Source organism: Trachemys scripta, chromosome 5 (assembly GCF_013100865.1).
Source record: "Trachemys scripta elegans isolate TJP31775 chromosome 5, CAS_Tse_1.0, whole genome shotgun sequence".
NCBI classification, from domain to species: Eukaryota; Metazoa; Chordata; order Testudines; family Emydidae; genus Trachemys; species Trachemys scripta.
Window position 1 is genome coordinate 11,394,905 of NC_048302.1, and position 23,756 is coordinate 11,418,660.

The following is a 23,756-nucleotide window of genomic DNA, read 5'->3' on the forward strand; positions in this document are numbered from 1 at the left end:
CAAACTTAGGCTCACTTTCATTGACTATTAACATTTGCTGGATATTTCTAACAATATTTTAAATGCATTTTGAACTTCAGCACATACTGTAACCATGTAATTTATATTCTGCATTTGTAAAATGCACCTGGCTGACATTATAGTCAATGAAACAGCAAGACTCAGTTCCCAGAACACTAATTAAAGACATTCTATTTAAGGGAAGACAAGAGGAGCATTCACTTTGCCCAAAGGAGCTCGCAATATTTCCCTCTCTGAAACAAGGGAGTCTAGAAATATTCTGGGTAAGTTTCTCCTGGTTGCAGAAAGATGGGCATCCATGACAACTGCAATACTCTTGCTACGGTTCTCGTTTCCAGCTAGTCACTTACACATATTGTAAGAACAGGCAAAGCTTTATGTTTCATGTGCTTGATCACTGATAAGTAAAAGGATTGGTATATTCTGCTTGTGCAGATTAGTATAAACCAGTCATCCATCAGCCTATAGTGTTAATTTATATATTCATAGCTCTTCATTTCCTTCACCCGTTTTCCAAGTATCTGTGGTATGCTACAGATACATGAACCAAGAGCACGGGTGGAACTTTGGTCCGAAAGTCCCGATTGTTAAACTTGAATTGTTAAGCTTTTATTTGCTCAGTGCAAATAAGAACTCAACTCCTTCCCCACCTGTCTACGATGATTCTATAGTAGGATTGGAGTTTATATACTTTATTTGGAAACATAGCATATCAGCGTGAGCAAGAGAGAGATTTACTTATATGGCATATTTTATAAACATGGATACATTTTAGGGATATGCTGTATGTTACCACTAAGAAGATTTTCTTGGTTAAATGTACGTACATCAAGACAAGTGTACCATTTAAAGTTGTTCAAACTCTCAGTCAAATTGTAGGCAAAGAAATATGAAAATACTATGTATTAAAACATTGACAGGCTGACATTTTTAAACATGATAAAATTTGTTCACATTCAGTTCTTATAAACATGTTCTCATTTGAACCCTGGTGCAACATAACTTCTTGATCATGGGTAGAGAAAAAAATGGCCATAACTTTTATTGTTTTTTCCCCCTTGGTGGAAAGCTGAGAATATTACTCTTCCTGTTGAAACACTGTCCTAAACAATTCACTTGAGGTTAGATTTAATTAGGAATTCTAGTTTAGAACATCAATGATCATTTTGGAAAGAATTTTTAACTCTAAGTATCAGGTAGCATACCAATAAGGGAGGAATTGCACCAGTTTAAATTAAGGTGTGATTTTTAAATTGACCGAAGACCACTTTACTTCTGTATGAGTGTGTCTACACTGGGATTAACATGCTTTAATCTACGCATTTTCAATTCTCATCTCGAGATGCAGTCCCATTTGAAACAGGGCTATATTAATGTGAACTAGGCACCTTTTAGAGTGTGCTAGCGGGCTCTGCCTGGGGCAATTTAGAGTGCTTTACAAGTCACACCGCTTTGGTGCATTTTGCCCTGCCAGGTAGACAAACTCTTTAAAGTTTCACAGAGTTAAGCAAATACACGAAACCTGAACACCTCATAGTCCATTAAGTCGTAAGGCTGAAAGGTGACAAAGAAAAGCAATCAGAAAGGCCTGTTTTAATTCTGAGAAACATAGGAAACACAAATTTTTGCCTGAATTTGTTAATTGTTATGGTCTGAAAACAACATAACAAAGTAAGTGGCTAAGGTTTGTAACAGTCTCTTTTTTTCCCTAAAAGAGAAAAAAGTGCAAGACACACTAATCAAATCCGTTACAAACCTACCTGAAGCTGCTTGTAGGTTAATGGATACCCTCCTCTGCAAGTCGAAGCTCGATAATATAGTGCCCTACTAACCCTCGCTATTACTTTTTGTTTTCTTCTTTACTTTCTTCAATGACTACTACACATGCCAAAGGGTACCTTAAGATGTTTGATATCCCCCCGGGTGCTAGACATGTGTTTATCCAAGAAGAAGAGGCTTCTCCTCACATTCTTGGTAAGTGTTTCTCGCCTCAGGTTTGGCCCTTGTGCATGAAAGCTAATGTCAAACAATTGGGCATGCATTGGAGAACCTGAAAAATGAGAACCATCAAATTAATTGTGTTTATTGCACGGTAAGACAACAACAAGCTAAAGGCTTTGCTGGCTTCCTTGTGTATTGACAATTGCATTCACAAGGCTGAATCCTACTCTACAAACTTAGTAATTATGTTTGTTTCTCATCTGAATTTTCTAGAAACTCAGACTGATCCTGATCAGCACTTCAAGGAGCTATTGATCACACTGAAAGTGGATTATTAGTAAATTTAAAGGGACACTGTCAGGCTAAAAAGTATATAGGATATTACTATATTAATATAATTTAGTACACTTATAAATTTCTTACCTACAGTGGGTTGTAAGCAACACCTTATGTCATTACATGGAAAGAAGTCTTAACTCAAATATTTTTGCTGTTGGTTTACATTTACATTTCTCTCGGCCAATGAACGAGACTACCAATTTAACTTTTGTTTCAAGTCATTTTTGTCTGGTCACTTGCCCCTTTTCTCATGCACTAGGGAACTGATCCAAAGGCCCAGTTAAGTTAATGGCAGAATTTTCCATTGACTTCAGTGGTTTCTGGAGTGGGTTCTAACACAGTGCTGCAGTGTCCAGGTTGCAAACATTGCAGGGAAGGTTTTGTTTAAAAAAAAAAAAAAAAAATTTTGCATTGGAATAAAGCAAAAATGGGAACATTTCTGTTGGTTTTCGGGCTTGTGAAAGCTTATTTGTAGAAACCTTAAATTTTGGATCAGCTGTGACCTGACCATGTACCTTTTCAATACAGAGCTACTCTGCCTTTATAGTAAATAGGCTCCATAGAGCTAATAAATACGTGATGCATGGCTTTTGCATTTTATTTACTGTAGTCATGATTTACAAGATTTTTCTCTAATTTTATGTCCTAGTTTTGTTGTGTGGTTAGAAAAATGATTTGTCTTTTTCTCTCTGATTAGTTTTTAAACTCTAAACAACTAATGATTTGTAAGCGATACACTTCCAGGATAACAATAACATCCACATCATGATTCATGTCTCACTCTAGGAAACTAACCTATCTCCCAAAGTGCATGAATATCTTAGCTGTTTGTTATCAGATGTTTTATTGTGTCATCTGTTCTCCGTTACCTTGTAATGGTGGTTCGATTGTTGCACCTTTTTTCTAATCCTTGAACCCCAGAATCAGGCGGAAAGTGTTTGTAAAGTCAGCATGTGTGGGTAGAATATAAGTATACAAAAGAAAACAACCTTTCAAAAAGTAATATTGACTTTTCCTTTCTAGTAATCACTGTGCTGCAAAACCCAAAGATTTCACAACCATGGCACTACAAAGACGTATAATGTTACTATTATGCTAACATGCCCTACAATGCCCCAAATACTTGTTAGGGCACCTCCAAAACTTTCTAATAGGATTGGCCATTTTAAAGGTTTGGCTTAAGTCTAGAATTAAGCCAAAGTTTATGTAAAATAAAATGTATATCTACATCTATCTAACTTCATCTGATCCACCTGCATTAGGAGATACAGATATTGGCAGTATATACATTGGTCAATCTGTCTCCTCAGACTGTAGTTTGGTGGCAGTAAGAGTTTAATGTAGCAATTGCAGCTTTGGGTATAGCTTCCAGTCCCTGAGCTGATGGAGTTGTAGCACTTGCCAAAGGTGATCTGCTTTAGATCCTTGAAAGGAGTATCATCCATTCCCTGAGCACGGATTTATGATGAGTTTTTGGCAAAGCCTCTACTCTTTGGGTTGGAGGAGGAGGCATGCTGGAGAGAGATGGGTTCAGGAGTGTTGAATGGAAGAGACAGGACTTTAGTATTTTTGGATTAGTAATAGCAAAATCTCCTCAATTCCCAAGGACCCACTGCAAAACGCAACATTTAAAATAGTAAGCAAAAAGAGATTTTTGAAAAGGGCTTTATAGAATGCTACTTGTCTCATTTCATGTGAACCCCAATGACTGCAGATTACATGACAAGAAGCACAATTGCCACTGTTTTCGATTCCTTTTAGCCATTAAGAACCAGGCTACTGGACACTATATTCTGAACAGGAAAGGGGAGGAGGCCAAGTCACGGTCCTTCATTGAACTTGGTGTGGAGTGGGAATACAACATAGAAGATGACATAGAAACTCTTCATACTGATGGCCCTTTGCATGATGCTGTTGTTATATTGGTAGGTTATGTCAAGGGCTTGGGTTTTTTTTTTATTATTGTTGTGTTTGTGTGTGGCCAAACTACTTATTTTTATTAAAACAATGTTAAATCTTATAGTGGGATAAGTCTGTCATCTCTTGGAAAATGCGCATGCGTGTAAAGTTTTTTTGAGAGAGCTGATGAGCAGAAGCTCTGCCCACACAAGCAGTAAGAGTAGTTTTACTGACGTTCGCTTTCAGAGGTAGTGTGCAGTGTCCACACTACTACGTCACCATTTATTCATACAACAGTAACGAGCTAACCATACGCCCAGTACAGTGCCTGCTGACATCAAGGGCCATTGGATCAGGTCCCATATGAGTCAGAACCATGGTTGGGACCAGCCCCTCCCCCAAGCAGAGTCGGAATGTGACCACGCAGCATAGCCAGTCTATCCAGCTCTGTGTAGTTCAGCAATCCAGAGCTAGGAAGGGTCAGTATTTGGTCTTATGTAAACTCTCCCAGTTTAGACTCATTAGAGGCATATTTTTCTATGTTGATCTTACTAATTTTTGTACTAAATTTGAAGGTAAAGATCAATAAAGTTTTTCAACTACTAAGCACCGCCTACATTTCCAGATATTGGTTTGTTGACCCAGAAAAGAATAAATATGTGCTCCATTTCTACTGGATCTTTTATAGGTCATTCCTCAAGAGAACGACACAAGATCTAGCCTGACTTACAAATACATCATTCATGAGGATTCAGTACCCACTGTCAACAGTAACAACATTCTTCAGGATGAAATAGATACTTTTGAGTGGGCTTTGAAGAGCTGGTCCCAGTGCTCCAAACCTTGTGCTGGAGGTAAACAGAGATGCAGCAGCTTCTAGTGATTCATATTAAATTAGGAGGAAGAAAAAGAGTTGTGGGTTGCCCAAGTTGAAACACTTGAAATGTCTGGTTTTTGGAAAGTGTTGCACTCTATCCTGTGAAAGTGTCTAAATTGGGCACTAAAAAACTGCTGGTACCCAAAATCAGCTAGTCACTTTTGGAAATGTAGATCTTGATGTTTATTTCAATACAGTATGAACTTTCTGTGGCATTTGTGGTACTCCTGACAGTCCGAATGGGAAGTATCATAAATGTCACAGTAACTTGAATTACTACAGTGTGGCCTAGTGGATAGTTCTCTGGACTGAGACTCAAGAAACCTGGGTGCTGTTCCCAGGTCAGCCACTCACCTGCTGTGTGAACTTGGGTAAGTCCTTTCTGTGCCTCAGTTTCCCTTGGGTAAAATTCTATTGCCTGAGTGGTTCAGGTGGTCAGAATTTGATGATTGTAATGGTTCCTTCTGGCCTTAATCTATGCAAATAATAGCATCATTATCGCTATAGTATACTGTAGAGTTACTTCAGAATTTTATATCCCCAAACCATTTTGTGCTTGACATTGTAACAAAGGGCAATAGTATTTAAATATAATAGTCCACAAACATTGTGTTTAAACAGAAGTGTTTAAGAAGGGGCAGGACATTGTTACTAATTTTCACACAAAGTTACTTTCTGAAATATTTTCAAGGTTTCCAATACACGAAATATGGGTGCCGAAGGAAAAGTGATAACAAAATGGTTCACCGCAGCTTCTGTGAAGCCAGCAAAAAACCAAAGCCTATTCGTAGAATGTGCAATCTGCAGGAATGCACACAGCCACTGTAAGTATGGATGGATGAAATGTGGGTCTCAAATGAGAGTTCATGATTGTAAGAAATGGTCAGAGGGAAAAGAGGAGAATAAGGACCATGGACTTCAAGAAGGCAGACTTTAGCAAACGCAGAAAATTGGTAGGGAAGATCCTGTGGACGCAAGTCTAAGGGAAAAAAAGCGCTCAGGAGAGTTGGCAAATTTTTTAAAAGACATCATTAAGGGCACAAGAGCAAACTATCCCAACGTGTAGAATAGATAGGAAGTATGGTAAGAGACAAGCCTGGCTTAACCAGGAGATTTTCTTGAATTTCAGGTTGTTGAAGGAGAGAATACATTTATAAAGTTTACAGATACCATCAAGCTGGGAGAGGTTGCAAGTGCTTTGGAGGCTAGGATTAGAATGCAAAATGGTCTGAAATAAATAGGAAGAAATTCAGTAAAAGTAGTACACTGAGGTAGGAATAATCAGTTGGACAAATACAAAATGGGAAATGACTGCCTAGGAAGAAGTACTGCAGAAAAGAATCTGCGGATTTTACTGGATCACAAAATTATATGAGTCAAGAATGTAAGACTTGCGCGCACACACAAAAAAAGCAAACATCTTTCTGGGATATATTGGCAGGAATGTTGTAAACAAGACATGAAAAGTAATTCTTCCACTCTACTCAGCACTGATTAGGCCTCAACTGGAATATTGTGTCCAGTTCTGGGCACCACACTTTGGGAAAGATGTGAACAAATTGAAGAAAGTCTAGAGGAGAGCAACAAAAATTATTAAAGGTCTAAAAAACATGACCTCCAGGGAAAGATTAAACAAACCCAGTTTTTTTCAGTCTGGAGAAGAGAAGACTGAGGGGGGACATGAGAACACTCTTCAGGTACATAAAAGATTGTTATAAAGAGGAGGGCGATAAATTGTTCTCTGTAACCACTGATGATAGGACAAGATGTAATGGTCTTCACTTGTAGCAAAGGAGACAGTAGGAAAAATTTCTTAACTGTCAGGGTGGTTAAGCACTGGAGTAAATTGCATAGAGAGGTTGTGGAATCTCCATCATTGGAGATTTTTAAGAACTGGTTAGACAAACACCTGTCAGGACGATCTAAACCAGGGGTCCCCAATGCAGTGCCTGTGGATGCCATGGCGCCCGCCAGGGCATCTAAGTGCGCCCGCGTACTGGCTGGCAGATGATGGAGGTAGAAGCTTGCCCAGGCCCAGCTCAGGGGCCTAGGGACTGCTGCTGGGATACAGAAGGTTGTTTCCATCTCATGGCAGACTTGCTGCCAAGAATTTGATGGTCGTCTCATTTCAGTTGTTAGTGGACACTTGTCACTAATGGGGCGTGCTCAGTACCGAGGCTAAAGGATGAATAGGCACAGAGTTTAAACTACCCTCTTCCATTTAGAGGTGCTCCTTTGAAGTCAAGATTAAGAAAAATTAGTGGGGAAGCCTTGGAAAGCTTTATTCTGGATGAAATTCCCCTCAGTGGCACTGCCTGGGGTTAAATGGGATTTATGTGGTACAGAGGTCTTGTGCTTACTGGCTGACAATGGGTGAGTTGCATTCTCTGTGCATAGACAGATGCATGCAGTCTACCTTGCTGGCAGTTTCATTTCTTTCATGAGCACTTGGAAAAATGAAATTAGTCTTGGCAGCACTCATTTCTCTGTTGCTCAGAGTACAATAATGGGTGTGTTAACGCTGATGGAAAAGTCCCATAGAATTTATCTAAAATGAAATGTCCAATAGAAAGCAGCAGTAGGTAGAACAGAATTATGCTCCTGCTGTAGAATTCCAAAGATTGGTTTTAACAATTCTATATAAAGATTCTCTATTAAATTGGATTTTTCCATAAGAGCTGCTTAGTATTCCAATGTATGCCCCTGAGGCAATGTGACTTGTATGTAAGTCAAGCAGAGCAGAATTTAAATAATCCCTAGTTGGTTACTGTACAGTGCAGTAGATAAATAGATTAAATGTCTGATGGCACTTTTCTTTTTAACCCCCTCAGTTGGATAGCAGATGAATGGGAATACTGCACAAAAACCTGTGGGAGTTCTGGTTACCACATCCGTACTGTGCGCTGCATTCAACCTCTTCACGATGGCGCAAACCGTTCGGTCCATATCAAGTACTGTAGTGGGGATCGCCCTGAGAGCCGCAGGCCATGTAACAGAAGGCCATGCCCTGCGCAGTGGAAAACTGGACCCTGGGCTGAGGTAGGCAAGCAGTATTCTACTATGGACCATATATCTTTGGAGCTGACAGACATTTCCTTAGCAGTAAATGAACAGCTGTACCTTTGCCAGTACCATGTGCCTGCACTGTCTTTGGGGTTAAGGGCCTCTGGCTGCAACTTTATTGAACTTCAGAGTCTTAAATAGTGACCTGGAAGCCCACAGGCTTTGAGGTCTCCATAACCCTGGAAAGCAAAAGGGCTCTCACTCCTCCTGGAATTAACAAAAAAAAAAATCAAGATGTCAAAGCCTGCAAACCTAGGTGAAAAATTTCATTATGAATTTTCATGGGAGAAAAATGTTCTCCAACTTCTCAGCAATGCTTTTGAGACAGCAGAAGTTTTTAGTTGCTTTTTGCCTGCAGCAAGACTTTCTGGAAGTTTTTGGTTTATAAAAAAACAACTGAGCCCTGTAGATAATGGCTGTAGCAATAATCTTGATCTTTGACTTTTCTGTGCTCATGTCACAGTGTTACTGTTCCCTTCATACTTTGTACCGAACGGAGGTTAGATTTCTGCTGGAAATAGATGCCTGGGAAAGGAATGCCCCCTTACCCTCTTTGTGGACTTCCCACATTGAGACTCCCAGTATGAGGAGGAGGCCTGGTAGTAATGGTGCCAACTAGGAACTCAGGAGATCTGGGTTCAAGTCCCTGCTCTGCCACAGATTTCCTGTCTGACCTTGGGCAAATCACTTAGTCTATCTGTGCTTCTGTTCCCCATCTGTGCAATGGGGATAATAGCACTGCCCTACATTACAGGTTGGGAGATGCTCAGATCCTACAGTAATGAGGGCCAAATAAGTACCATAGATACATATACCCTGTTTCTCCGAAAATAAGGCCTACTTACAGTTTTGCCTCTCGTTGTAATATAAGGCATCCCCCCGATAATAAGACCTCCCCGATAATAAGGCATCCACCGATAATAAGGCATTTTTCATTTCTGAAAAATAAGACATCCCCTGAAAATAAGACCTAGCGCATCTTTGGGAGCAAAAATTAATATAAGACACTGTCTTATTTTCGGGGAAACAGGGTAGCAACCTCTGTGGGCTGCTACTCCCCCCTCGCCTGTATGCTGGGAGGAGTGGGGCAAGGAACAAGGGGGAGTTATGTCTCCTCCCCCACCTCCCAGCATAGTAGCTAGCACAGATGGGGAAGAAAGCTGTGCTAAGTAGAAGTCTGGTACAAGTTATTTTCTCCCAGAGCAAGGGGGAAACCAAAAATCAAATTGACTCGCTCTGAGAATCACAATTCGGCCCCGGTCTGCTCCTTTGGCAGTGCAGCTCTGTGCTGCCTCATACCCCACCCCTTAATGCTTGGATTTTCAGAATATGTGACAATAAAAAATTAAACATTACAGGAAAGGAGGAACACCCCACTCTGCCCAACTGCTGCCCCTGAGGCAAATGTCAACCTTTACAAAAACTCCTATCAAAAAGGAATTTACAGCAGACCCTGAAGGTCACCCGTATCAGGCTATTCCAGACAATGTCGCCTTTGTGACATACCTGTAAGATAATTGCATGTTGCTGGGGCCAGGCATAACGTAGTAAAATACCTTGTATCTGTTCTGTAGTGTTCTGTGTCCTGTGGGGAAGGAACTCAGTCCAGGCAGGTCACATGCCGTGCTGGTGACCAGTGTGATGGAGAAAAACCTGAATCAGTGCGGGTTTGTAAGCTTGCTCCCTGTAATGGTAAGTAAACTTCCTGAATAACTGCACTGGCAATGGGAGCAACAATTCCTGTTTCAGTGTAGGATGCCCACTTACTACAAAGGGGGGCATATGCAGACAGAGATGCCAGGGCCAGATCTCATTCTTTTAGGATTAACTGAAAAAACAAAACAAGAAGATGATGATCTTTGAAGTTCTAACAGAGCTTTAATTTCACAGCTATGTTTTCTGGGCTACTGTGTACACTACATTGCCTTTGGAGACAAGATGCAGTACAAGTACTGCAAATAGATGAATAATTTTGTAAATACCTCGCTTATACAGTGTGGTGGTGCTACAAACTGATATGAGCACCTTGCCTTTCAATTGTCTCATGCTACAAAATATATCCTGTGCTTTAGACCAGAATTTTTTGCCTGCTATCTCACTTTTTAATCCTGTACATAATTGACATAAAAACAGCTCAACTGTGAAACTGACCATATGGAAAAACATGGCTGAGATCGTCAGTAACCAGTGTCTAAAGTCCACTTCTAGCCTCCTCAACAAGTTTGGCCTAATTTGCAAAAAATGTTGAGCACTCTCATCTCTTGTTAAATTCAGAGAGAGTTACAGGTGCTCAATGACTCTGAAAATCAGGCTCCTCTCTGAAGGTGCCTAAATATTGAGTTTGAAAATTTTGACCTAAGTTCCATTACAGAAGCTTTAGCACTGATAACCCAGAAAGAATCCTGCTTTAAACACTAGGGGGAAGCAGAGCTTTAGCTACTCTACAGAGAAGCAGTATTACAATTCTTCCGTATCTTAAGGAAAAGATATTTCTTTATGAAGTGACTTTTTTTTTTCTTTAAAGACTGAGACTTCCAAAATAAAAGAATGAAGCTTTGATCCTGTAAATTCTTAAGCATGTGCTTAAACTTACACAAGAGTAGTCCCAGTGACTTCTTAAACATGTGAGTAACTGCAGCGTAGGGGGCCACATTTCTGTTTCTGAAGTGGATCATTTAAAGTGTAAGAGTCAGACATGCAAATGTGGAGGCAAAAAGCTTTGTATTCTAAGGGGAGGCTGAGATCGACATGTTACCATTTTGGGAGAGTACCTGGATTTGTGATTATAGACTTACGTAATGTAGGCTGGGATTTTCAAAGGCACTGAAGTGAGTTAGGAGGCAGAGGGATTTGGGCATCTCACTTCCTTTGAACATTCCAGCCATTTATTTCAAATACAACCCAGCATTGTAACCATTGAGGGACCAGTAGCAGCAGAATGAGGATCAGCACCTACATTTCTGCCCTGGCCTAGTCTCTAAAATCCCAGAGGAGATGTCAGGCCAGGAAATTTGTATAATCCGAATATTTCTTCTCAAAATATTATGTAAGGTGAAGCCATAGAAGCCTCCAGGAACCTCTCAGAGTTAAATCCCCTGAACAGTAATAAGAGGGTGCAACATTTCTAGGCTGTAAAGTTTCCCTGCAGGATGATTACTTCTTATTTCTATTGTTACGGTACATCTCCATGATGAAATCTGATCCATCAGAGACAGTTAATCATCACAGCCTTATAAATTATTGAACCTTCACCACAGTATGATATCCTGATTGATGTATACAATACAGTGCTTGGGAGAATTAAATCCCAAAGTTGAACTTCACTTCTGTGCAGATCCCCAGCACAAGGCCTATGTGTTACATAAGTCCCCATAAATGGGCTTATGTGGGACTTGAATGGCCCCTGTAGTGACCATCTGTGCAGGGGTGAAATTCACCCCAGCTTAAAGTTCTTTCTGTTTTTATTTTATAAATGTTTAAAATACACCCATCACTCAGGTGTCTGAGTATATGAAGCATGTCTGGGTTAGTCACTGGGGGGCTTACAAATCCCTAGATTGATGCTCCAGATAGAATAGACAGAACATATATTAAAACATGATGAAACACCTATTAAACAAAAACTTAACTAGCAAAGAAAGCTATAGGGCAGCGTTACAGTTTTAAGCAGATCTACACTAAGCACTGAGCTATAGGAAGATATTATACAGTGGTAGGGCATATATAATTATATGCAGCCAAATCATGCCCTTCTGTAGCAAAAGTGAAGCAGCTGGTATAGATTCTATTCCTCAGCCCTGCATGTGCTGCATTTCTCTGAGTGCCCAGGAACGTAGTCCGCCTGTGTATCCAGCTCAAAAATGTGGACCATAATTTTTACTAGGGGGAAGATTTTCAAAGGTTCAAAATGGAGTTAAGTGCCCAATTTCCATTCAGCCATAGTAGGTAGTTCTCATTATTCCTCTGGGTCAAATATTCAAATAGAATCTCTGCTTGCCACTCCAGTTCTAAATATGGTTTACAAATCATTATATAGCTATGTTTCTGTGCACTACAGTTATTTTATAATAGAATGTGATAAACTCTTTATACTCCTGCCATTTGATATATTGAATTATGTAAATATCAGATAATTCCATCAAAATTAAAATTGGAGTAGTCGCCTTTTTCTGAGCATTAAAAACTCTTGCCTTCAGAGGGTTCCCTTCAAGATTTTTTGGTGTAACATAGAAAACTTACCATTTTGTTTACACACCTAAGTGCTATATGTAACACATTTTGATTTCTCTTCCTCTGTATTTTATAATTTAAGACATCTGCCATCAACTTTCTCCTTTCAGGGTCTTTAAATACCCTCTGGCCTATTTCTGAATTTAGTTAGATTTTCCTGTGGGAACACTGTCTGCAAGTACTGTACAAACTTTGAGTATTCTATATACTGTGACAATGCTGCCTTTTCACTGATCTGCAGCCTACCTGTAGCATTCCCAATAAGACTTCTATGGTAATTGTTAGGCTCTACTAAAAGTATCCTATAGTAGCGATAAAGATTCCTTAGAGAGCCGATATGCTTTCTCACGTCTTCCTCCCCTAGTTACCATGAAACAAATAAAATGTGAAAAGGAGAATTTTTACCATGAAAACCAGCAGAAGGATACAACAGCCTATATACTGAATAAGAAATGGTTGACTAGGTGGTGCAGAATTAACCTAGAAAGTAAAAGAAAGGGACTACGTGAGTACACAGCACAAAGATTGTACTTATTTCACTGGAAGTAGATAAGTACAAAATCAAATCTTTGCACTATACCATGGATGTGATAAATTCAAGCCCTCTAAAACCTACATCAGTGACATCAGCTGTCAGAAATTGGAACAGATCAAGTGCATTGTCTACAGCTAAAAAACAAATTAATTGCTTGGTACTTTTTGATGTATTTGGCAACTTCTTCAAGGGTATCTGTGGAACTTGCACTTAAACTAGATGTAAATAAGTGCATAAATTATAAATGTTTTCTTAACATAAACTTTGCTATATTTTCCAAAACAAGTGCTTTTAATAATATGGAAGCACAAGCTGTTTAGTGTAGCATACATAGATCAATAATTACTTGTGTACATGCAAAGATTTGTGTTTTGACTTTAGTGTTCTAGTTTGAATTATGAAGAAGGTCTTTTAATTTCCCATGCTGATGTCCTCCTCAAAATTTTTTTACAGAGGCATGATGCTGCTTCACAGACATGGTTATTGTTCACTGCTAGAATTGCAGATTTAACAGTAGGTTTGCCTGGAAGCAAGGAAGTTTTTATCAAGGAAGGATGTCAGGATTGGGCCTAGTGAATAATGAAAATGCTAATATTGGCACAATTTGTCAATGGCATGACTTCGTATAAGCCGGCTCCTCAGCTGTTGTAAGTGTGGGCAGACCAGAACTGGAGTCAATGGAACTAAACTAATTTACAAGCCAGCTGAGAATCTGGCCCACAGTTTGTATTTTGAATTTAAATATGGCTGTTCAGCACCCTGTTGACATGAGGTGAGGTAACTTCCACAGGCTCATGAAAAAAATACCACAGTGCAGCCAGCAAATTTCAGTAGTGATTGTATACCCCATCTGTTGCTTATTAAAATGCCAACTACATAAATACTAACGACGACTGTCAGACCAAAAGCTAACACGCCTTTTTGATAGTTTGGTTTTTAATTTTTATCTTTGTCACCTCTCTAGCTTATAATTATGCCTTCTGCTATTTAAACAAAATCTGTCGCTACCATTTCAAATAAACTACAGCACATCAGAAGCAATCTGTTAACGTACACTGTGTGCTGGTAACACTCACAACATTGGAATTGTCGTTTAGGGCACCAAGCAACTCATTTGTCTCTCCATTAAAATAGTTCACAAGAGTGAACAATAGGAAGTTTGTAAGTTCTCAGCCTAAGGGGATCCAATCCTGCAAGGTGCTGGACTCCTCCTGCTGAGTGACCTCATTGTGAAGTCAGTGAGAGCTGAAGATGCTCGGCACCCTGCAGGCTTAAACCCAGTGAGCTGCACCCAGGCTTATATGGTGTTCCATTGAAGCCAGTGGCTGCCGAGGGTCTATAATTCTCAATGCAGGATTGTGGCTTCCAGTGCCTATTCAGCAGTGTGTAATTCAAATCATTTTTCTGGCTACAGAGGACAACATTTTATAATATCAGCATGGTAAAAAGGCTGGAATTTCACAGCACACCTACACGTAAGCTAAATATTAATGCGATCAATGCCTATGAAATTCTGAGTTATTATATATCAATTCAGTACAGTAGAAATTACCAATGTGTTAGACTGATATATGGGGGGAGGGGGCAGAATTACCCATCTCCTTATTTTTGAGCTCCCCAAGGAGTACTGTTAATTTCAAATTCCTAGGGCTAAATTCTGCCCTGCTATCAGTCTCTTATGTTCAGAGATTTGCCAGAGGCATAAGCTAAGGAAGAATTTGGCTCCTGCCCCTAGACAGGACAAACATTTTAAAAGGTTAATTAATGGTCGCATTTCGGCTCAGCTTAACAGAATTACAGAGCTGCTTGTACCTTGATATGGTTGATTATGCCAGACTGCAACATTTAATACCTCTCAGGATTAGTCCCAGGTCTGCAAACGCTGAAGCACATGCTTAACGTTCTTTGAATTCAGTTGGATTATTCACACTCAAAAAGCGCATGCGAGTTTCCAGGATCAGGGTCTTAGATTGAGATTGCTTGCTAACAGCCAAAACAAAAAATGACCTCCACTAATTTCAAAGCATCATGCGATTTTGTCCAGTGTATCTACAGCCTCTACACTTTTAGTTAAATAATCCTGTTCTGTTGATAAGATATCTCATGCATGCTCAAAGGAAAACTGGCATCTTGTCTGAGCCCTCCCAGGAACGTACGTCCCATGCACCAACCCTAGAGGAAACGTATGTCTGGTAAAAGATTGCTTGGGTTATCAGTTATGTTTAGGTCACTGAAACCTCAAAAATATGGTTCATTTAACTGCCAACAATTTTTTTTTAAAGAACACCTGAAAATAATCTTTCAGAGATACTACCTGGGATTTCCTTTCCTTCAAGAGAGAGTCCATTCTGGGCCCAGTTTTGTTGACAGAGGGCAAAACCAGAAGGGATCATTTCAAGTCTAATTATGATGATGTGTAGGACTGCATCTGCTAGGGTGTGAAAGAGCTGCCAAATTTTATACACTAGCATATTCTGCATGTACTGGATCTGGTCTTCCCCAAGAATGGGTCATACTTTTCTACATGCAGAGAGATCTGTTTCCTGCACAAGGGAGCCAACACTTTCAAAAGGTGTCCTGTGATTTTGGCCCCTCAGTTTGTGGGTACCCAACTAGAGACCCTTTAAAGGGCCCGATTCTCAGAGGGCAGGTGTTGAACACTTTCTGAGAATCAGGTCCCCCCTCCAGCATCTCAGATTGGGCCCCCGGTCATCAGGCACTTTTCAAAATGTAGGCTTTGGACTCTGAACTTTCGAAAGGCTGCCCTGCATGCTTTCCCCAGGTTTACAGTCAATATTGTGCTTGTTTTGCAGATGAGCCCTGCCTGAGAGACAAGTCAATATTCTGTCAAATGGAAGTGCTTGCACGCTATTGCTCCATCCCTGCCTATAACAAGCTGTGCTGTGAGTCTTGCAGCAAGCGCAGCAGCACCCTCCCGCCTCCTGACCTTACTGAAGCTGCTGAAACCAAAGAGGAAGTGATGTTCCATCCTAGTGACCTACCCAGGGCCTTGGCGATGCCGACATCTTTAGTACCTCAGCACGCAGATGTCGCTGATGAGAACAGAAGTTCTGTAGGCAGGATGCCTCCTAGGGAAGAGGACATAGATGTACTTGTTTCTACATCAAATAGTAAGTCCAAAGGTGCTGAGTTACCCCAGAGGAGAGCTTACCAAGCAGGAAGTCAGACTTCTAGGCTGATTGCAATGCCATATGAGTCACCTACCAAGACTGGCAATCTGTCCCCATAATGCATCAGCCTTGGCAGCCATTGTTCCCAGGGTAGCAGTTAACAACACTTCTGCAGGTGCTCTTTCTCCAGCTAGAACCTCAAGGAAAAATAAGAAGCACGTTGAAAAGAGACGTGCTTTGAGATCATCCACGGTGGAGAGATGAAAGTGAATGCAAAAAGGAGGATAGTAACAGAAATCTTTTGTTCAGGACACCATGGTGCATGCGGCTTTCCAGAAGCAGAACTCTCTACAGGTCATTTTAGTTGTAAATAAAAAACAAAGTGCTGGTTCACTTTCTAGTTGCTGCCATCCTCCTACACGTCATTATCTGGTTAGCTTGAATGCCTGGGAGGAAAGCACCAAAGAATATTCACATCAATGAAAGAAAGTTGCCGAGTGTGGTGGTCATTCTCTAGTATAGGAAAAGTGGCCAGAGCCTATTTTGCACATCAGCTAATTGTTTTTATTTTTAAAAGATCACATGTGGGGAGGGGGGGAACACCACCACCAGAAGAGGTACCAAAAGTTTACACTTTTACAAAATATTTTTGCAGTGGAACAACAGAATCCATAAGACTTGTATTGCTAATTTATCTATATAAACAAATATTGTATGAGCAAATTTTCAGCTGTTATGTATATACTGTATATTGCAGAAAAAAATCAGTATTATTTTTAAGAGTTTTGTGCTGTCAAACAATTGTTTACCTATGTTACATTTCTGGACATTTACTAGGTGCCTGCCATTGAGTACTGCCTTCCTTACATTCCAGGAGTTGATTTTCAAAGCAGCATTTTAATTAAAAGAGGAGCTCCATTTTAATATAGATTACAGCTACTGACCTTAGGAAAATCTTTATTTTTAATATCAACAACGTGATGCTTTCTTTTTTGGGGGAGAGGGGGAACTGCCATCTTACTGGTCCAAACCTACTCATCACCTACCAAATAAAAAATCTGTTCAGCAGCATAACCATTTTAATCACAGGTAGAAGAAACTGACGAAACGTGCCAGTGAAATCAATGCTAACACCCCTACCCTCTACGTAGCAGGCATTGTTTAGGTCTAGCACTAGCAGTGCCTGCTCTGAATTCTCCTTTTGCCTAAGAGGGACAGACTAGTGTACTAAGTGAGAAAAGTAACTCTGTGTATGTTATAAGTACTGTACTGTTCACAAGACAAATGTGAGTTGTGTTTTCTGGATGGGCTGTTTGCTTCTGAATCTTAAAGAGCATCACAGAGCTAGAGTAGGTCGTAGCTGTGGCAAGATTTAAAATGGATGTTTTTCCTGATTAAAGCATTGATTTAAAGGCAAGAGAGATATTTATTTTTCAGCATGGTTCACCTTGAAATCTCCACAACCACAATGCATCTGACTGCAATAATCGCTAGTAATTTATGTCAATAACCATCTTTCTCAGTTCATCCAGTCATGCTCTCTCCTGCGTGTTGCTGTAAAGTACTTGTATATAGGATTGAGAACTAAAGATATTTATTAAAAGTTGAATTCTTGATAGTATTTTATGTACGAAATATTTACACTAATAGCAGTGACTTTTTCGCCAAGATAAAATAGAGAGATGTAATTAGATACATGTACATGCTATATCATATGCATAGAACAGAAATTGAAGCTAACTAAACTACTGTAGATGAATTGTTGGTCTAATTTCTTTTTTAAAAAAATCTTAAAGCCATTGTCAATTACAAACATCTTTAGGTTTTTAAATAGTTTGCTAAAGTTTGATGTGCAATTTTTGTCCTGTCTGAGCAAACTGTTCAATAAAACAGTGAATTTGTAGCACTAAAAACACTATGAAATATATTAGGACTCCATGGATCACATTTTGGAAACAGACTAAGAAATGTGTGTAGTAATTTTGTGGGATTGCTGAGCTGACGTTAGAATGCAAATCTTTCAGGAAACCCTAATGTCAACTAGAATGTAAGTAAATTAACCCTCAAAAGAGAATAGGATCACGGCTGTCTTGCATTATGATGTTTGTAATCTAATCCACTGAAGTATTGACTCGATGCCTCTAAAGAATTGCTGCTACTTTTATGCAAGGCTTTTGAAGGTCTAAAGAAATTAGCATTATACAGATTGTGTACAGACAATCCCTGAGCCTCAAACAGACCAATAGGATATGTATTTGCTTCCTTGGAATTCCCCAGCAGTCAAATTCTCTCTCTTTATCTTTCACATATATACAATATGGATGTAGATACTCCTTGTACCTTTTTGCTTTCTTTTCTACCAAGCTAATTTCTCTTTCATTAAAGTGTACACTACTGATACTGTTTGTTGTATTGGGGAGCACCTAGCAATAAAAATTTTAACATGCCACTCTGTACTGTGGTTTGGTTTTTGGCTTAAGCTTCCTCCCCACAAAGTGGAGGCAGAATTACTTCTTTATCAAGCTCTTTGTCTTCTTGTAAAATACAAATTTGAACTTATTTTATTTAAATCTATTTAAAAACACAACCAGCCTCCTGGGCTACCTTGAACTAGACAGCAGGCCTGGGGATAACAAACAATCACAAAAGATGTCAGGCCAGATCCTCTCCAATCCCAAGATCCGCTCATCAGAGGAGGGAACAAAGCTGCGTGTGGCTCCCTGACTCTATAGGTCAACAGGTACCAGCCCCTATGCAAGATAGAGGAGCCTAGTCTTACAGTAGCCAGGTATGGTCTCTAAGGGTACAGCTGCACTGCAAAAAAAAAGACCCACTGCAGCATGTCTCAGAACCTGGATCAACTGAGTTGAGCTTGTTCTACAGAGCTGAAAATAGCGTGGGCTCAGGCTGGAAACCTACCCGGCCCCCCTTGCTCTGACACCAAACATCACTGCTCTTTTTAGCCCTGTAGCCTGAGTCCCGTGAGCCAGTTGACCTGGGCTGTGAGACTTGCTGACACTGTTTTTTGTTTGGTTTGGTTTGGTTTTTGTTTGTTTTTTTGCACTGTCACCATAGCCAGTGGTTCCCACACTGGGATTTGCACAATGTTACTGGGGAGTTGCCAGAAACATTTCCTTAATGGCGGCCAGAGGACCCCAGGCATGGGAGGCAGCAGGTGGGATCCAGTTGCAGAGGAGACAGCCCGAGCCCCGTGGAGTGCTGAGCGGGCAGCCGAGCTCTGGGCAGTTAGGGCCGGCAGGCCGAGCCCCGGTCAACAGAGCGGCCGGCAGCCCGAGCCCCATGCAGCGTGGGGCCGAGCAGTTGGGGCTGGCAGCCTGAGCCCATGGCAGTTGGAGCCGGCAGCTTGAGCCCCATGGAGTGTGCAGCCGAGCCCCAGTCAGCGGAGGGGCTGGCAGCGTTAAGGTTCCTCAGTAATTCAATACTAACTCATTTTCTGTTTTGCTTCAGTGAGAGGTGAGTGAATAGTCTCATTCTCTAGTTTGTTGGTTGTTAGCATCACACTGAGGAGATTTAAACATAAATCCCTGGAAATATTCATTTTTAGGGGGGGGTTCATGAGATTTCACGGGTTGTTAAAGTTTGGGAACCACTGGCCTAGGCCATATACCAGCTGAGAATCTGTGGAAAGCACTAATGTACCACCCCTACCACTATGACATGCCCTCTAAACTTACTCCACCCATCCCCTGCCAGAACAATTCTCAGCTGGCCAGGTAGAGCTTCTAAGTTTGCACCACTCGGGCATTGGATTAGGAAACAGTTCCTGCCCCCCTCCAAAACATTTTTTTTACTAGGTACATTTGTGGGTTTCAACCTTCTGGCACTTCTCCCTTTTTTATACTTTTAATAAAAAAGGGTTATGATCAGAGGCTTTTTAGATATTATAATCCTCAACTTTCTCAGGTGACAGGTAGATTTATAACTGCAATTGTGAATTCTCTGTGCTACTCACTTCTTCACCTTTTAAAATGTGTATAATACTTCCGTGCCTTACAGTAATGCAGTGAGGGTACATTCATTAGTGACAGTGATTAATAATACAGGTACTCAGATAACACAGTGGGGGCTTTAACGTAACATGGAAGCAGTAGATGTAAACTTGAATAGTTACTGCTGTATGCACCCTGCGGTACTGCAGAGGTAAAGATTTCCTTTGCTGTTAGAGTTTAAATTGATGAACTATAGGGGAAAAAAAGTCATATAATTTCCTAAAATTATGCCATTCCAATAGGATCCTGCAAAATTCTGATGATCCTTCACAACTGTGTTCACTTCTAAATTCATGAGTTCAACATTAGTGTGGCATCTAATCAGCATTTCATTTAACATGTAGTTTTTCCCAAATAGAGATTACCTGGTGTGCCACGAGTGTTCCATATGCGCCGCCTCTGAGCAGACAGTTGCCTGAGTTTCTGCAGGATGCACTCAAACAAACCTGGTTAGGCAGCATGCGAGGTGTGGACGCAGCCAAGCTTGCGACTCAAGCCATGTTTGGTGTAACATGGTCCGATGTGAAAGTCTTGAACTGCATACCAAAGCTCAGGAGACGGCTCCCGGCTGTTGCAAGACTGCATGTAAGCAGTGAGATCAGCTGACAATTCCATTACGTTTCTGTTGTGAATATATTAAAGAGGGTGAGCGACTTTACTGATCTGCACCTGATTTTACTAGCTCTACTGGGGAATATTTGGGTTATAATTATTTATTCTGATTTTTCTTACCAAAAGCCAAAATCAGAAAAAAGCAACTATCAAGAGGCCATGTCTCTTAGTCAGTGTATTAGTTGTATACTAGCAATGGTTTAGTCTTAAAACCATTGGATTTATGTATTTATAGTCACTTCAACATATAATCACCTGGGAAAGTCATTTGCTACTGTATTCAACCATGAATGATAGTTCTTAAATATGATCCTGATGGTTTTAAGCCAATGCAAATAAGTCTGAACTAAGCATCAAATTAGAATTAAAATCCCGCAGAGAGTAATGAATTTACAATTGCATAAACAAGGATTTATTTTTAAAGGATTCACACTTGTTAAATACCTCACTTGAATGTTAAAAAGCCTGATTAATCAAAGTCCAGCATTCAAACTGTTAGGATAAATTACCTGCAATTAGCAATAACAAGGGTGGTAAATTTTTTCCAATTGTGGAGACTGCAACCGAGTGATAGCTGGGAATGGTCATCTTTCTTAATTGGAAAATATAAATCGTAACATGTCTCTTGCAACCTCAAGGCATTACCACACAGTATCTTCTTAAATTGTCACAGTTCCAGCAAGACAGGAGGCAGTTTCCCTTGGGATAGATATATTAGCTTTTGGCCCTTGAAGAGCAGTAGAGAGAAATTCATGAAACTAAACCCCTGGATCACGTGCTCCCCTCTGGTTATGTAAGCAGAATGCCCTAAAGCTTAAGTGGTTCCCTAGGAAGGTACCAGGGCACCATTTAGGGCTAATTTAGGAAGAATCCTTTCACTTTAGGATTTTAAAGCTACATAGAGCCTGTCCAGCCTTAGGTAGCTGTGAAGCTATATAAGGATGTAAAGTCCTGTTTTTCCCAAAGAAAATACATTTCCTATATTTTCTCAAGTAGCCTTTCTCTAGGATCACAGGGTTTCATATGAATTGGCCCCTTGAATCATAGTGAAAGGAAGAACAAAAGCTTTAAGTTCCATGTAAAAAGCTACGATCAGAGATTATTAAAGTGAAGAAGTGCAGTGTCAGAACCAAGTGGGTTTATTAGACTAACTAGCAATATTGTAAAGGCACCAAGTGTTGATAAAAATCCATGTCATCAGGCTGTGAAAATACAGAACTAGGCAGAACAGCTGCTGCTGAGGCCAAGGGCACAGATTTCACTTGCACAACTGCGGTGTGACTGCTGACTTCAGTGGAGTCACGCTGGGTTCACACTTCTGAGAGTGATCATGCCAGATATGCTAATTTAAGATTCCATCTTGCAGTGGTGAGACACTTGTACAGCTGCCTAACGTGGTGCTTTGTTACCATCCATTAAACTGAAGGGCATGGGTATTGCAGGGAGGTGACATGGCAAGAATCCTCTGCCTAACATGGTCTCAGGAGACTTAAAATCCCTCCTCCCCACACACATGCCTTGCAGGATGGGTGAAGCTTTTTCAGAGGAACTCACTCGGCAGGGCAGGTAGAACGTCAGCTTGCCTGCACACACCATTTCCATTCACTGGATTGCTGTGAAACACCTACGCCCTCTCTTGCCATCATTGGCCCTGCCCTCCTTCCCGCCTCCGCTCTCCAGTGCCAAACTCCAAGTAGTTCACTCTCCTCAAGGTTTGCTTCTGTTGCTGAGCAGTGCGTACATTTCTCCAAACTGTGCCAAAGCCGCTCTGCAGGAATGCAGAGTGAACATTGAGACCTGAATGCTTTGGCTTTCCACACCCTTTTCATCAGCCTGCAGGATCAATCTATAATTTAGGGGACAGACCGGCTTTATCAGAAAACGTCTGTAAAAATATCAGCTTGCAGGGGCATGGTGCTCCTTCCTTTGCTGTGCTCTCTGGATGTCAGAGGAAAAGAGGCTCCATCAGAAGGAATATATTATTTTAATCAAGATAGGAGCTTTCTGGAGGGTGATTGGCTGAAAGCAAATAGATATTTTTCTATGCTCCTGTATGGAAAAGGAATCTTTGTATGCGAGTCCTTGCTTAAGATGAGTCACATCTCATTAAGCACAGCTGAACTGCATCAACCTGTGACTATCGCACAGCCCAGATTGTCTGAAGGGATTCTGCTGGGTGGTTTTGCTATTATAATTCTTGGTGAAGCTATAACGCTTGCAGTGCTGCAAGAGAATATTAAGGGATTTAAGGTTTTTGGATCCCATAAAACTTTCTCTGAACATATTCGACAGGAGTTTATCACCTTTCGGTCTCTCATTCGGGATTGGTTTCCCCTTCCCCTGTACGTAGAAAATAAAGCAATAATCTCTGTCCAAGTAGTGTCCATTTGTATTTGACACCACCCACTACATGATGCAGCTCATCTGGAATGTGATCAAACATGGTGATTGAACACTTCCTTGTAGGCAAATGAACTGTAGTCATCAGAGAAGTTTTCTGTTTTGTAGGAACATCCAAAGGCGTCTGGGGTAGGAAGGTTGGTCCAGTGGATAGAGCACTGGACTGCGACTCAGGAGACCTCGGCTGTGTTCCTGGCTCTGCCACAGACCTGATGTGTGACTTTGGCCAAGTCAGTTAATCTACCCTGTGCCTCAGTTCCCCATAAGTGAAAGGGATAATACTCTCCTATCTCACACGCGTGTTGGGAGGAAAGAATTCATGAGTGCTTATGAGGCACTGAGCACTACAGTGATGAAGGCCACGCAACCACTTGGGTAGATTTCTTCTTTTTCAAATGGATGCTTTACTTGAAGTCTCAGCTTTCCCCATTATAACAAACCCCTCACTTCTCTCCACGCCCTGTAGCATGAATCCTCCAAGAAAGGAGAGAGTGGCGCCATAAGGTGAAGCAAAGCCATGAACAGCATGCCAAGCAATAAAGTAAGCCACCCTGGACAAGAAGGATGTACCTGAAAGAGTTGAGATTATGTCTGAGCTGCCCTAAGAGCATGTTTCCAGCAATATTTCTGGCCATTTCCCTGCAAGCTGGGGATGTTTCTCAGAGGCATGCCAGGAAAGCCATCCTATAGACTCCTAC

At 40.8% G+C, this 23,756-nt stretch overlaps 1 protein-coding gene across 1 annotated transcript in view; it reads left to right on the top strand.

Annotated features, from left to right (window-relative positions):
- The window catches only part of ADAMTS3 (ADAM metallopeptidase with thrombospondin type 1 motif 3), a 192,033-nt gene extending 173,555 nt beyond the window's left edge, over nt 1–18,478 (top strand). Inside the window, 8 exon segments of the mRNA XM_034771735.1 lie at nt 1,915–1,995; nt 4,063–4,226; nt 4,889–5,054; nt 5,769–5,901; nt 7,909–8,116; nt 9,715–9,832; nt 15,719–16,149; nt 16,151–18,478. Coding sequence (XP_034627626.1) covers nt 1,915–1,995; nt 4,063–4,226; nt 4,889–5,054; nt 5,769–5,901; nt 7,909–8,116; nt 9,715–9,832; nt 15,719–16,149; nt 16,151–16,300 — 1,451 coding nt within the window. The 3' untranslated portion in view covers nt 16,301–18,478.
- The last annotated feature ends 5,278 nt before the right edge of the window (nt 18,479–23,756 follow it).